The 14,564-nt window shown below is 34.9% G+C and overlaps 1 protein-coding gene across 1 annotated transcript; it reads right to left on the reverse strand.

Annotated features, from left to right (window-relative positions):
• Nucleotides 1–13,836: 13,836 nt before the first annotated feature.
• Nucleotides 13,837–14,355, reverse strand: LOC137825013 (protein PXR1-like). Its single transcript, XM_068630686.1, has one exon. It carries the CDS (start codon nucleotides 14,353–14,355, stop codon nucleotides 13,837–13,839), a length of 519 nt encoding a protein of 172 aa, XP_068486787.1.
• Between the last annotated feature and the right edge of the window lie 209 nt (nucleotides 14,356–14,564).

The following is a 14,564-nucleotide window of genomic DNA, read 5'->3' on the forward strand; positions in this document are numbered from 1 at the left end:
ATTCTTCAAGCAACTTTTGTAGAACTGGATTTTGTTAAAATCCTCCACCACACCAAGGTTTCCCTTGTTGATTCTCAGACCTGAGAACTTAAGCCCAGCAACAGCAGCCCAAACTTCATGAGTTATCTCCATTTCCACACCTTTCACATGAGAAACAAGACTGTTTCCCTCAAACTTCAAGTTGGTGTAGAATACCCTCACCAAACCTGGATAAATGTTTCCCTTCATCTCTAGGAACTTTCTAAGAGATTGATCCTTGAGCAGCCTTCTCACATTATCAAGCTTTTGACTTTTCAGCCAATCAAAGCATACAACCTTGGGGTTCTTTATCTTCTTGATACTTGTTTCATATCTATACTTCTCAATGAGATCATTGTCTCCAGAAAACCAGCCTTCCAGCCTTCCTCCAGATCTTACAGCCCTGGTTTTGACTCTCTTGGAGGTGGGAGGGGTTGATTCCATGACAGCAGAGACGAAAAAAGAGGAGAGCACACTTCACAGATTTTTTTTGCAAGAGATGGTGCAAGAGATATTCCAAGAGATGTTGCAATTGGTTGTTCTTGTGGAAGAAATCTGCACTGGATTTTATAGCAGTAAGAGAATCAATATGAATTTAATTTCATTAAAGGGTACCTGATTTTCAGAGAGAGAGGACTTGACTCTGCTCTGCACAGAAAATGTCAGAAAAAGCTGAAAATCACATGGTCTTCACATGTGATCTTTGACTAGTCATTAAGGCTCTTGAATTTCCAAGATTTTGGAATATATTCCTTTATGACTGTTATGACTTCTTTCTGAACATGATCAGCTTTCAACACAGATCATTTGACCAAGATTCTCTCTTTTAAATTGATCTGCAACGGATAGAAATTCAAAAAAGCAATTAAATCAATTTCTTCATAGTGCTGTCAGACTGAAAACAATCGGTTGTTTCGAAGAAACAATCGGTTGTTTTTCTGCAACAGTTAAAAACTTGATTTTTGAAATTTTAACCATGAGCAAAAGCAGTTTAAATCAGATGACATTGATTAAAAGAAAATAAATCACAAGAAAGAACTTTGAAATAGAGATTGAGAACAAATAAAGGAAAGTCTTATCCTTATGTTGATTCTTCAATGAGCTAATTGTTTGTTGATCAAGAAAACTCCTTTTCACTGTTTAGATCTTTTGCATAGCATTGATTCAGCTTCAATGACTGCCTTTTTCTTCAACAGCTTGATCAGATGGCTCAATTCTTCTTTTTCTCTTTATTTTTACTGCATAAACAATTTCAAGTAGCAAGATTTGGTCCCCTTACAAATTTGGGTCCATTTGACTTTACTTTGCTGTTATAAACATCACATCCCTTAGGAATCCATTTCATAAAACCTTTAGGAACATAATATTTTCTAATTTTACAGAATCTAACAGAGTGGCCTTTCTTCATGCAGTAAAAGCATGTAACAACCGGTTGTTTCGTCTTAACAATCGGTTGTTTTTCAGATTTTCTTAAAAAACTTTTTGAAAACCTATCTTGCTTGTTCTGTGGGTTGAAGCCTAAACCAACCTTTCCAAAAACACAGCTTTGAGATGCCAAGACATTCTCAAAGTTTGATTTCCCCTTTGAAAGCTTGTCCACGGTTTCAACAAGATAGTGAACCTTTCTCTCAAGATTTTCACAATTTGTGCAAATGAGAGTATCACACTTGCAAGAGGCATTTTTGAAATGATTTTCCAATTTTTCAAAATCACTTTTTGCTTTTCTCAAATCCTCTTCAAGTGATTTAACTTTCTTTTCAAGCCCACTGTTAAGATCTTTCAATCGGTTGTTTGAAAGAACCAATCTATTAGCTTCATCATGTGTTTCTTGAAAAGCTTCAAGCAATTCACTATAATTTTGTTCATTTAAGGAAGCACATGAACTTACCTCACTTGAACTGCAAGAATCATCATCATTCTCAGCTACCAAACATATGTTTGCTTTTTCATCTTCACTTGATGAAGAACTTGATGATGACACCTCATTTTCATCCCAAGCTATGTAGGCTCTTTTTGTCTTGCCTTTCTTCTCCTTGTAGCTTGTCTTTTTCTCTTTGCTCTTGTTAGGACAATCTGCCTTTATGTGACCATGCTCACCACAACCAAAACAAGTATAGTTATTTGAATTAAATTCATTGGGTTTCTTATTTCCATACCTATCCTTGTTGTTGTCTTTGTTGCGGTTTCTCTTTAGGAATTTGCTGAACTTTCTTGACAGCAAACCAATTGATTCAACAATTCAGTTAGCCAAAACAGCAAGCAAAAGCTGTAATTACATAAAACAATCGGTTGTTTCGTAGAAACAATCAGTTGTTTATACCAGCAAACAACAAATAAACTGAATTTAAAGAGTTAGAGATAGAGAGATTGTACACAGTTGTTTATACTAGTTCACTCCAAACCAGAGCTACATCCAGTCTTCTCAGAAACCCTGAAGATATCCACTAAGAAAGCACCACTTGATCACTTACACAACAACCAAGAGAATGACCTTGAACACCTCAAGAAACACACTCTCCTTGGCCAACACTAAGATTGCTGATTTTGAACACCTCAAGAACACACAACCAATCTCAGCAAACACAGAAACGAATTGTTCAACAGATTACAAAGATTACACTTGTTACAGATGAATATCTGAAATCAATACAAGTAGAATCCTATTCCAGCACCTTGATCAATCACAAACTCTTAAGCAATCTCAGCACTTTGAAAAACTCTTTAGAAAAACTTTGTCAAAAGATACTTAATTCTCAAATCTGTTTTTCTTAATATATTCAAAGATGTAGTTTGTTATCAAATCTTAACAAACTCTTAAATTGCATTAAAAGATTGCTCAAAGCATTTAATGACTGGAGCGTATTCAGTTAAAGCATTTAAAGCTCAGTCAAACACAAAACAGTTTTTCTGTTATGGTTCCAAAACAAACAATCGGTTGTTTCCTCGAATCAATCGGTTGTTTTGGTACTAAACAGTTTCAACCATTCAAAAATAGTTTTCAATCTTTCTCAAAACACCTAAGTATAAACAATCGGTTGTTTCGACAAAACAATCGGTTGTTTCAACTTAGTTTGTAAAACATTTTACTTTCATAAAGATTGAGATGCTAATTGCTTGAGATTTAATACAAGGGTGGATTACAATATATAAACTACCCCAGAACAAAGCTTAAACCAGCACAACAACAACAAGCAAAGCAGAGGCTTCAACATCCTTCAAAGGATTTGGATTCTTCAAAACATTGAACATCACAAGGTTCAATAATAAGGAACTCAACAAAAGGTGGCACACAAGTTGAACCTAAAGAATGACACTAGAATTGGATTAATAAAACCAAAACAGTACTACTGGAATTTTGAGGTACAAAATGTGTGACTTAAAATATTTATTCTGAGATGTATAGTTCGAATTTGAATTTGAAATTTAAATCACAAACATTTCAAGATCTTAGCTAAATTTTGACGCTGGAATCACACCAAAAAAATGCACCAATTAATTGTGATAAATTTTTCAAATCTGTTGCCACTTCACCGTTTCTGTTCGCACCAGAATGCACACTTTTTTAATTTGATTTGTCATTTTTTTTCTATTTTGAATTTTGATTCACCTTTTTTTTTTACTTTTTTTTATAACACTTAATTTCATAATTTTTCTCCAACGAATTTAAATTTCATAAGCAAAAACAGCCAGCACAGAATCAAAAACAGAGGAATCCTAATTTTGGAATTAAAAACAGTTTTAAGAAACTTCAAAACATAAAGGAATTGATATATAAGAACTTGTGTGGATCTATCACTCAAGCATGAACTCAAATATAAAAGAAAAATGCACCAAGGATCAAACAATTCAGATTATAAACTGGACTCAAAATCAAATCAAGAAACCAAATCAATAAAGAAAAGTACTACTAGCATTTGATGACAATTCTTGGAAACACATGACTTGACAAAACACAATTGGATTCCAAAATCAAATTACTCAAATCAACACAATATGAACCAATTAAAATTGCATAAAGACTCAAACAAAGAAAAAACAAAACAACACCACAATTAGGAACCTAAAACAGTTTGCAATTGGAAACTCAAGAACAATTTGAGCCACATACACCGATTAGAATTTTTCAAACATCAACATGAATCAAAACGAAATTAAAACAACAGACATGTAAGGAATATGATAAACAACGCAGAATTAAGAACAACACAAAATTAAATCAAGAGAAGGCACTTATCTATTGAAGACCATAGCTCATGATACCACATGATGGAAGAAGTGTCTTCATATGTGACGAAACTGGAATGGATGGTGGCGGAAGACATGATTGGGATGTTGATGCTTGAAGACATGATTGGGATGTTGATGATCTTCAAAGCCCGGTGGTTGATCCACATACACTTCCTCATTGATGTAGCCATTCAAAAAGGCACTCTTGACATCCATTTGGAAGATTTTAAACCACTCATACATGCAAAAGCCAACAGTAACCTCACAGCCTCCAATCTTACACAGGACCAAAGGTTTCACTATAATCAATGCCCTCCTCTTGATTGTAGCCTTTGGCAACTAGCCTTGCTTTTTTCCTTGTGATCACACCATCCTCATCCAGTTTGTTTCTGAATACCCACTTCAAACCTATTATGTTCATCTTAGCTATTTTAGGGACAAGAACCATACCTCATTCCTTGCAAACTGATTCAGCTCTTCATGCATAGCTTCAACCCATTTTTCATCCTCGAGAGCTTCATCAATTGACTTTGGTTCAATTTGAGAGACAAAAGCAGTGTGCCTGCAGAAGTTTGAGATGGAGCTATGTGTTGAGACACCTTCCTTTATCTGCCCAATGATGTTTTCCACTGACAGATCTCTAGGAATCCTCTACTCTTTGGGCAACTCACTCTGTTGTAGAATTTCAATCGGTTGTTTCGAGGAATCACCGGTTGTTTTTCTGCACTGATGTCCTGCTTCTCCAAACTGATGTTCTGCTCATCCTCTTCAGCACTAGTCTTTGGGATTTGAATGCTTTTGCGATCCACCTCATCGAAGACAACATGAACAGACTCTTCTACAATCATTAGCCTCTTGTTGTAGATGTTGTATGCATGACTTGTTAAAGAATAGTCTACGAAGATACCAATATCAACTTTTTCATCAAACTTCCCTAAGTTTCCTTTCCATAGTTGAGAACAAAACAGCTGCAACCAAAAACTCTGAGATGATTGATGTTTGGCTTCCTTCCATTGAAGAGTTCATAAGGAGTCTTCTTCAGAATTGGCCTAATTAGCACTCTATTCATCACATAACAAGAAGTGCTAACTGCATCAGCCCAAAAATACTTAGGAAGAGAAGATTCACTTAGCATTATTCTAGCTAGCTCTTCAAGGGACCTTTTCTTCCTCTCCACCACACCATTCTGTTGTGGAGTTCTTGGAGCAAAGAAATTATGCAGAATTCCCATCTTTTCACAGAACTTGCTGAACTTTTCATTTTGGAATTCTCCTCCATGATCACTTCTTATTGAGCCTATGTTGTTGTTCTTTGTATTTTGCAATTTTCTTGCAAGCTTCTTGAATCCAGAAAAGGCATCACTTTTTGATTCCAACAGAGAGTCCAGTGAACCTAGAAAATCATCCACAACAACAAGAGCATAGTAGTTTCCACCAAGGCTCATGGTTCTTGAAGGTCCAAAAAGATCCATGTGAAATAGCTCAAGAGGTTTTAAAGAAGAAACAACATTTTTTGTTTTAAAGAATTTTTCACTTGTTTCCCCTTTTGGCAAACTTCACAAATATGATCCTTCTCAAACTTGACCTTTGGTAGCCCAATCACAAGATCTCTTGAAATTAGCTTGTTCAAGTGATTCATGTGAATGTGGGCAATTCTTCTATGCCAAAGCCAAGACTCATCATGCTTGGATAGAAGACAACCATTGAACATGGTGAAGAGATATCTAGAAGATAACATTATTGATTCTCTTACCTATCAACATTACCTCTTTAGTGTCGGGGAGACAGATTTCACATGTGTTTGTTTTGAGATAACCTGATATCCCTTGTCACACAATTGACTAATGCTAAGCAGATTGTGTTTTAATCCTTCTACATAGAGAACATCATGAATGACCAAGATATCTTTGTCTCCTATGGATCCTCCCCCAAGAATCCTCCCCTTGTTGTTGTCCCCATAGGTAACGTGCCCTTCTTGCTTAAAGGAGATGCTCAAAAACTTTGATTTGTCCCCAGTCTGTACTTAAAGCATTAATGTAATATTAAATTATATTATTTGATATTTAAATCTGTGCTAAATTTTAAAATTTAATGATTCATTCTTTTAATAATACAGTATGTAAATGTTGCACTTTAACTAATTTTTTAACTAATTAAAATTTGCATTCTTTATATACTAAATATTACCTATTTACAAATTTAAGAATATAAATAATTTATCTATAATTAATAGATAATTTTACATGTAATTAAAATTTTCTTGAATAAACAAAAAAAAAAATATACCCTCCAAATTGTCCTGCATCTCCATACTTTTCGCCTACATCTCCATATTTTTTTTTTAATTTTAATAATACTCTTTTGAGTATGGTAAAGACTATAGTGATTTCTTCTTTATTTTTAAGTGTGATGATTGGTGGTGAATTTAGTGGTTGAGATAAGTTTTGTGGGATTTTTACGAATAGTAACTATGTTTTCGTTCGCTTAATTTTTTCCATATTTTTTGAAAGTCACAAAATAAAATAATAAAAATAGAAGAGAAAAAGTGGAGTAGAAAACTCAAAACAAATTTTCTTTGCATGGGAGAACATCGGATACAACAAATTTTTCCCTAATCCTCTTACACACACTCAAATAATAAAATTATTCTCTCAAAAGTTGTGACTAGAGAATGATGAAAGTATTACTATTAGAAAGAAAGTATGTAATTGTGGAATATAGTTAAAGTTATTTAAAAATGTAAGATTATATTTCAATTAAAATTATTTAAAAAAATAAAATGAACTTTTCATACTTAATATAGATGTGCGGACGAGTGAAGGTGGGACGGAGAACAAAGAATTTGACGCATTTATGATGAGGCTAGACCCATTTAACTTTAACATTCTGAGTTGTGGAAGGTATTGTGTCAATCTTATTTTTTTGCTTTTCATCCTGCCAATTTTTGTTCAGGATTTTCATTTTCTAAAATGTATTTAAAAAATATTTAATATAAGATTGATTTCCGTATATAATATTAAGTTAGTGAATAAAAATAAATTTAAAAAATATGAACAAGTCAAAATACAAGAACATGTGGTTAAATTGTGTTTTAAAATTTATTTTTTTTAACTTTTTCTTGAAGTTTCATTTCACAAGGACGGCTAAATGAAGTTTATATTTGACATATAATTTATCAAGTAGTTTTCTTAAATATATTGTTCGATAAGATAGTCAAATTGTCAAGTAGTTTTCTTATGTATTGTTTGATAAAGATAGTCAAACTGATGGAAGAAGTGCCTTCATGTGTGATGAAACTTGAATGGATGGTGGTGGAAGCTTATGAAAGTGGCGTGCAAGGATCTCCTAAGAGGTATGGTATCCTTGAAGGTCCATAAGATGTACGGTGAGTGATAGGTGAGGCCTAATCACTTGGAGGGTGAAGAATGAAGATCAAACGTCTATCCTAGGGAGAGTAGGAGACAAGAGTGAGATTGGCTCAAATTGGGCAGCAATTCACTCATATGATTAATCTTGCAATTACATGAGCCAAACCCTCTTATTTATAGTGTGAGAGGGCTGAAATTAAAGTGGGAAAATTCAAATGAGAAGCATTTTGTATTTGGCGCCAATTCTTAGTCACAAGGGAAGTGTGACTTGGTTTCTTTCTTTGGCACCCCCTAAATCTACACCTACACCTTCTTTTTATGTCACATGGAAGGTGTGACTTATCTTTATACGTTTGCACCTCTTATATCTATATTTACACCTCCCTTTATGATGCGAATCAAATAAAGAAGGCTTTTAATAATGAAGACAAGATCATTCGCCTTCACATTTAAAGTTTTTCTTGTTAATCTTTGCAAAAGATAGCCCAAGCCCAAGCCCAAGCCCAAGAAGGCCAAAGCCCAAAAAGCCCAAAGACCATCCATGAAGGGCAAGGCCAAGTTTTAAATAATATATTGTTTAGAAAGGTGCTTAGAGGGAAACATTAGAAACCTCTATTGTTAAAGCATCTTTTAGTCTTTAGTTAAGAGTCTTAGGGGGGTGTGTTAGTAGATAGGTGTAGGAGTAAATAAGGAGGTGCCAAAGTGAGAGAAGGATCACACCTTCCTCATGCTTGTTTTAGGCGCAAATTCTAGAAGCTTTTTGGGAGGGAGTTTTTTTGAATTTGTGTAGCTTACATTTCAGCACCTTAGGCTATAAATAGAGGTGCTCTCTTGTATTTTAGAATTGAATTGAATAAAGAAACTATACTCAATTTTAGTGAGCATTTGGAGAGCTTTTGAGCCTTCTTCTCTAGTCTTATCTTGAAGGATCCATGGTGTCCTCAAGTGGCGGCAGCACACTCATCTAGGAGCATCCATCTTCTAGTGGCGTGATCATCACCTTCTCTTCCATCTTCATGAGCTTTTCTCTTCTCCTTTCTTCTCTCTTCAATTGTTCATGTTGCTTTGTTCTTGAGTTTTGTTTGGTTTTTTTTCATTTTCCAGCACTATGTTCTGTTTTTTTCTGTTTTGGTTCGGTTCATTTTAATTTCAATTCTAATTCAGTTTCTTATCTTTTTTCCATTTGTTGATTCAATTTGACTATTTTGGTTCATAAATGAGTTTGGGATTTGGTACTAGTTTTGGTGAGTTCTTGACTTAGAACAATGATCCAACTTCTAAGAAAAGTGCCTCTATTTCCAGCTCAAGGTGATTCCTAAAAGGTCAAGAATCTTTTCTATGTGGCTATTGGAATCACATCATGTGGTATCATGAGTCTTAGGTTCTTCTTGTTTAATTGTTGAGTTGTGTGCACTTTATTTCAAGAGCTCTTTTAATTTCTTGTTTAAGTTTCTGTTTTAGAATTTTAATTGAGTTTCTTGCTGTTTTTCTTTTTACACAAGTGTTTGTGAAAGGTTTATGGCACTCATTTCTTATGAGTATGGTTGCTCTTTTGGAATGGCATTATCCTTCCTAGAGTTTACCTTAAGCTTCCTTTCACTTGTTTACAATTTGTGATATGTCTTTTAATTTTGAATCATGTCAAGTTTTGTCTTAGTCATGTTATTCCATATATGTCATTACTTCTAGTAGTACTTTTATTGTTTTGATTGTTTCTTGCTTTGGTTATATTTTTTTGAATTTATTGTTGATCCTTTGTGCATTTTCTTTTTAGAATTGAGTTCATACTTGTATTCTAGACCTATACAAGTTCCAATACATCATTTTCTATTATGTCTTTGCTAGTTCATCATCTGTTTTTTATTCCTATTAGGATTCCTCTGTTTCTGAAAAAAGTGCTTACTGTTTTTCCTTACTGCAATTTACGTACTGTAAAATTCTGAAATTTGGATTTGAGATATTCAAAGTGTTAGAAAAGAATAAAAAAGAATCATTCAAAAATATGAAGTACACAAAAAATGATAAATAAAAAAAAAAAGTGTACATTCCTGCCGAAAAAAAACGGTAATCTGGCAGCATTTTAAAAAATTTATTTCTCTCAATTGGCTTACTGTTTTTGTTCGTTCCAGTTCCATTATTGAGTTAACATTTGAAGTTTGTGTATAAATTTCATATCCAGTTCGCTCTACAACGTTCCAGTTAAATCAGTGAATACAAGCACAGTTTGCATAAAAATTTTCCAGTAGCTTTTTTTGTTTTTTCATCTACTCTAGTGCTTTTCTTAGGTATTCTTTTGTGTGCCTACTTTTCTCATTGAGTTCTTTATTTTCTTGATTGTCTTTCATTCTTACTCTTTGAGTTTGTCTTACATATAGTTTCCTTTTGCAATTACCTTTCCTTGCTTATACCTTTTCTTGTTTGTCTTTATTGTTTCTTGGTTTTGTGGTGGTTTGCTCTTAAGATTGGTGTGCTTGCTTTGACATATTTCATTTGAGGATTCCAAGGCCTCAAGATCAGATTGGTGCAAGAACATTATTTCTTTGAGAGTGATCTTTTTCAGCCTCAATTCACTTCGGCAGTTTTTGCCAAAACACTCACTGTTTTTGCTAATTTTTTTCTTAACTTGTTTGCTGTTTTTGTGTGTTTGCTGTTTTTAATTACAAATGGCTGGATTTTCAAGTGATGCATCATACAAGCAGAATTCTCCTTCCAAAGCTTCAATCCTTGGTGAATTACATGAAGCACAAAGAACTATTAGACGCTTGGAAGAGAAAATGCAAAAGATGGAGGTCCAACAAGCTAGACCATCTCCTTCTATCCATGATGGGCATCATTCATATAGACCTTCAAAAGAGGTTCTTCCAATGACATAGGCCGTGAAGAGGACCATAGGAGAAGGAGAACTCCACCCCAATTCCTTGGACATAGACATCACAACCAAGGGGAGAGACCTCACTATGGCAATGGCTACTACCAAGATGCAAAGGCTAGGCTACCTTCGGTCAAGCTTCCTTGTTTCAATGGCTCAAGTGATCCTAATGTATATTTAGATTGGGAGGCTAAGTGTGAACAAATATTTGAGATCCATGAGATCCAAGATGAGCATAAGCTTAAGCTAGCCACCCTAGAGTTTAGTGATTATGCCATGAAATGGTGGCATGGAATTGTAAAGGACATTATCTATCACAAGGGTCCTCCCGTGGACTCTTGGAACTCTTTAAAGGATCAAATGCGCGCTAGATTTGTGCCCCCACATTTTAGGAAAGACCTCATGTTGAGACTCCAACGGTTTCAACAAGGCACGCTAAATGTGGATGAATATTATAAAGAGCTAGAAACGCTTGTGCTTAAAATTGAATTAGAGGAAAGTGAGGAAGCTATGATTGCTAGGTTTGTGAGTGGTCTTAGGAAGGATATTCAAGACATTGTTGAGTTACAAGAGTATTCATCATTGGGCTCTTTAGTTCATCTTGCAATGAAGGTGGAAGCCCAACTTGCTAAGAAAAACTCTTTCAAAAATGCTTCCAATGATGGATACTACTCCAAGTCTTGGAGAAACAAAAATTCTTTTTCTAAACATCCTTCCAAAGATTCTTCTTTCAAACCCAAGGATCCTACGCCATCTACTTCTAGGCCTAAATCCCCAATTAAATCGTCTAGTCAAAAGTGTTTTAAATGTTTGGGATATGGTCACATTGCTGCTAATTGCCCTTCTAAACGAAGTATGTACATGCATGAAGGCATTGTAGTTAGTGAGCATGATTCCAATTCACCTAGGCATTCTTCACCTTCTAGACCATCAAGTGAAAATGAGAGTGAAAGTCCTTGTGAAGGTGACTTATTGATGGTAAGACGTATGTTGGGCACAATTCCAAAATCTTTGAATGATACTCAAAGAGAAAATATTTTTCACACCCGATGTCTTATCAACAACAAGTTATGTTCCTTGATTATTGATGGGGGAAGTTGCACTAATGTGGCTAGTACAAGAGTTGTGGAGAAGTTAGCCTTACCCACTATCTCTCATACCAAGCCCTACAAATTACAATGGCTTAGTGAAGTAGGTGAAATCATGGTGAATAAACAAGTCCTCATTAACTTTGCATAGGAAAGTATAAAGATGAGGTTTTATGTGATGTTGTGCCCATGGAAGCTTCTCATCTTCTTTTAGGAAGGCCTTGGCAATATGATAGACATGTTTTACATGATGGCCTATCCAATACAATGTCTTTTTCCTTCCTAGGGCGCAAGGTTATATTAAAACCCCTCTCTCCCAAAGAGGTTCATGAGGACCAAATAAAAATGAAAACTAAAAGAGAAAATGAGAAAGAAAAAGAAGTAAGTACTACACCGAGTCACACCATTTTCTCCTCTAAATCCATCATGTTGACTCGTGCTATACCTCAAATGGACCCTCCAAGGTCTTCTTCTTCTTTATCTTTTTCATTACCCAAGGTTCCTATTTCAACACCACCTTGGTTAAAATATGTTAGGGATGATTTTTTCATACCTCCTAATGGGTTTCACCATTTAAGAGGTCTTTTTCCAAAAAAATCATCATTCCCAAACAATTTTTCCAACTTGGTCGATTTATAGGACCTCCTTTTCTGCAATCCCTTTGGTTCCATCTGCTAAGTCATGTATTCCTTTTTCTTACACTTTTGATTGTAAAAGTAAACTGACTTTGTTATATGCAGGGATTCAGAATTCGTGGGCGAATTCTCTCCAACTCGGGGAGTATGATGAGAATCAACTAAAGGTGGCTTTTTATAATGAAGAACAAGATCATTCGCCTTCACATTTAAAGTTTTTCTTGTTAATCTTTGCAAAAGATAGCCCAAGCCCAAGCCCAAGCCCAAGAAGGCCAAAGCCCAAAAAGCCCAAAGACCATCCCATGAAGGGCAAGGCCAAGTTTAAATAAAATTGTTGAAAGGTGCTTAGAGGGAAACATTAGAAACCTCTATTGTTAAAGCATCTTTTAGTCTTTAGTTAGAGTCTTAGGGGGGGTGTTAGTAGATAGGTGTAGGAGTAAATAAGGAGGTGCCAAAGTGAGAGAAGGATCACACCTTCCTCATGCTTGTTTTAGGCGCAAATTCTAGAAGCTTTTAGGAGGGAGTTTTTTTGAATTTGTGTAGCTTACATTTCAGCACCTTAGGCTATAAATAAGGTGCTCCTTGTATTTTTAGAATTGAATGAATAAAGAAACTATACTCAAATTTTGAGTGAGCATTTGGAGAGCTTTTGAGCCTTCTTCTCTAGTCTTATCTTGAAGGATCCATGGTGTCCTCAAGTGGCGGCACACTCATCTAGGAGCAACCATCCTTCTAGTGGCGTGATCATCACCTTCTCTTCCATCTCATAAGCTTTTCTTCTCCTTTCTTCTACTCTTTCAATTGTTCATGTTTAGCTTTGTTCTTGAGTTTTGGTTTGGTTATTTTTCATTTTCCAGCAGCTGTTCTTATTCTTTTCTGTTTTGGTTCGGTGCATTTTAATTTCCAGCACTTCTAATTCAGTTTGCTTATCTTTTGTTCCATTTTGTTCGGTTCAATTTGACTATAATTGGAACTTCCATATGAGTTTGGAATTGGTGCTAGTTTTTGGAGAGTTCTTGACTTAGAACAATGATCCAATTCTAAGAAAAAGTGCCTAACTATTGTCCAACTCAAGTTGATTCCTAAGAAGGTCAAGAACCTTTCTCTATGTGGCTATTGGAATCACATCACTTTATGTTCTACTAAAAACTACTCAAAAGTAATTACAACAAGAGACATCCAATGATACTTAGTTGGCCCAGATCTTCTATATATTGGCCTTGAGCTAAAGCTTGAACTTGTATTTGGGCTTGGGCCTCTGCCATCATCCCTCTCTCTCGAAAAGGATTTGTCCTCAAATCCAATGCTTCTTTTTCTTCATTAATATAGGGGTTGTGTGTGGCTGGAAGGTTTCCATCATCCCCTCTTTCTTGAGAGGATCTGTCCTCAGATCTACAGGTTTGATCTCGAACAACAGCTTTATTCCTGCTTTGAAAATTAGGCTCGTCCTCCAGGATCAAATGTCAATCTACAGTAAACATCAAACAAACTTGAGAAAACTAAACAAAAATAAGGCCTTTTATCTTTAAAATTCCTTTTAAAGAATAACATAAGACCCTTTTCAAAAATATTTGTGTTCACTTTGTGTTGTTTATTGCCCAAGGTAGGCAACAACATCACAAAGTTTGGTTTTTAAGTTTCTTGTAAAGAAGAGTGAGCATTATATAATTGAAAAGAAGAGTTCAAAGTATTGCAATCCCCCTTTAAGAATTCTTTCCCAACTATGCTTTCAGGGGGTGTCATAAAAGACTCTTCTTCTTTGTTGGTCAAACATTCTTCGGTATTTTCTATGGAGGAAACATTTATATCTATTTTTGGTTCAACTCCAAACATATATTTCTCTGCAAGCACATTCTCACAAGGGTTTTCTAGAGAAGCTAAAATGTTATTGATATCTGATTCAACTCCAGAAAAAGAGGTTTTTGTATTTTTCTTTTCTATCATCACGTTTTCTCTCTTTTCTTTCTCTTCTCTAGCTTTCCTTTCATTCTCCTCTCTTTCCCTTTTCTCCTTCTCTTCTTTCTTTCTGACAAGAGCTTGGAATTTTTCTCTAAACTCTTTTTCTCTGTATATAAAGTTTCTTCCTTTTTCCATAAGCTCTTTCATTTCTTCTCTAACTCTCCTAGGTTGAAGTTGATAATACTCATGCATTCTAAAACTTTTTTTATCATATGTATCAATCAACCTAGAGCTATATGATTTTGAAGATCTTTTTTATTTGTTGTATTCATTCCTTTCTTTAAGCATTTTCAAACTCATCTTGTATTAAAGCAAATTGTGTATCCCTTTCTTCGAGAATGGTCTCTGTTGCATTTATCTATATGAAAGTGCTTGAAAGTCTTGTGCTAATTTTTTCAAAA

This window comes from Phaseolus vulgaris, chromosome 8, assembly GCF_000499845.2.
Source record: "Phaseolus vulgaris cultivar G19833 chromosome 8, P. vulgaris v2.0, whole genome shotgun sequence".
Classification (NCBI taxonomy): Eukaryota; Viridiplantae; Streptophyta; class Magnoliopsida; order Fabales; family Fabaceae; genus Phaseolus; species Phaseolus vulgaris.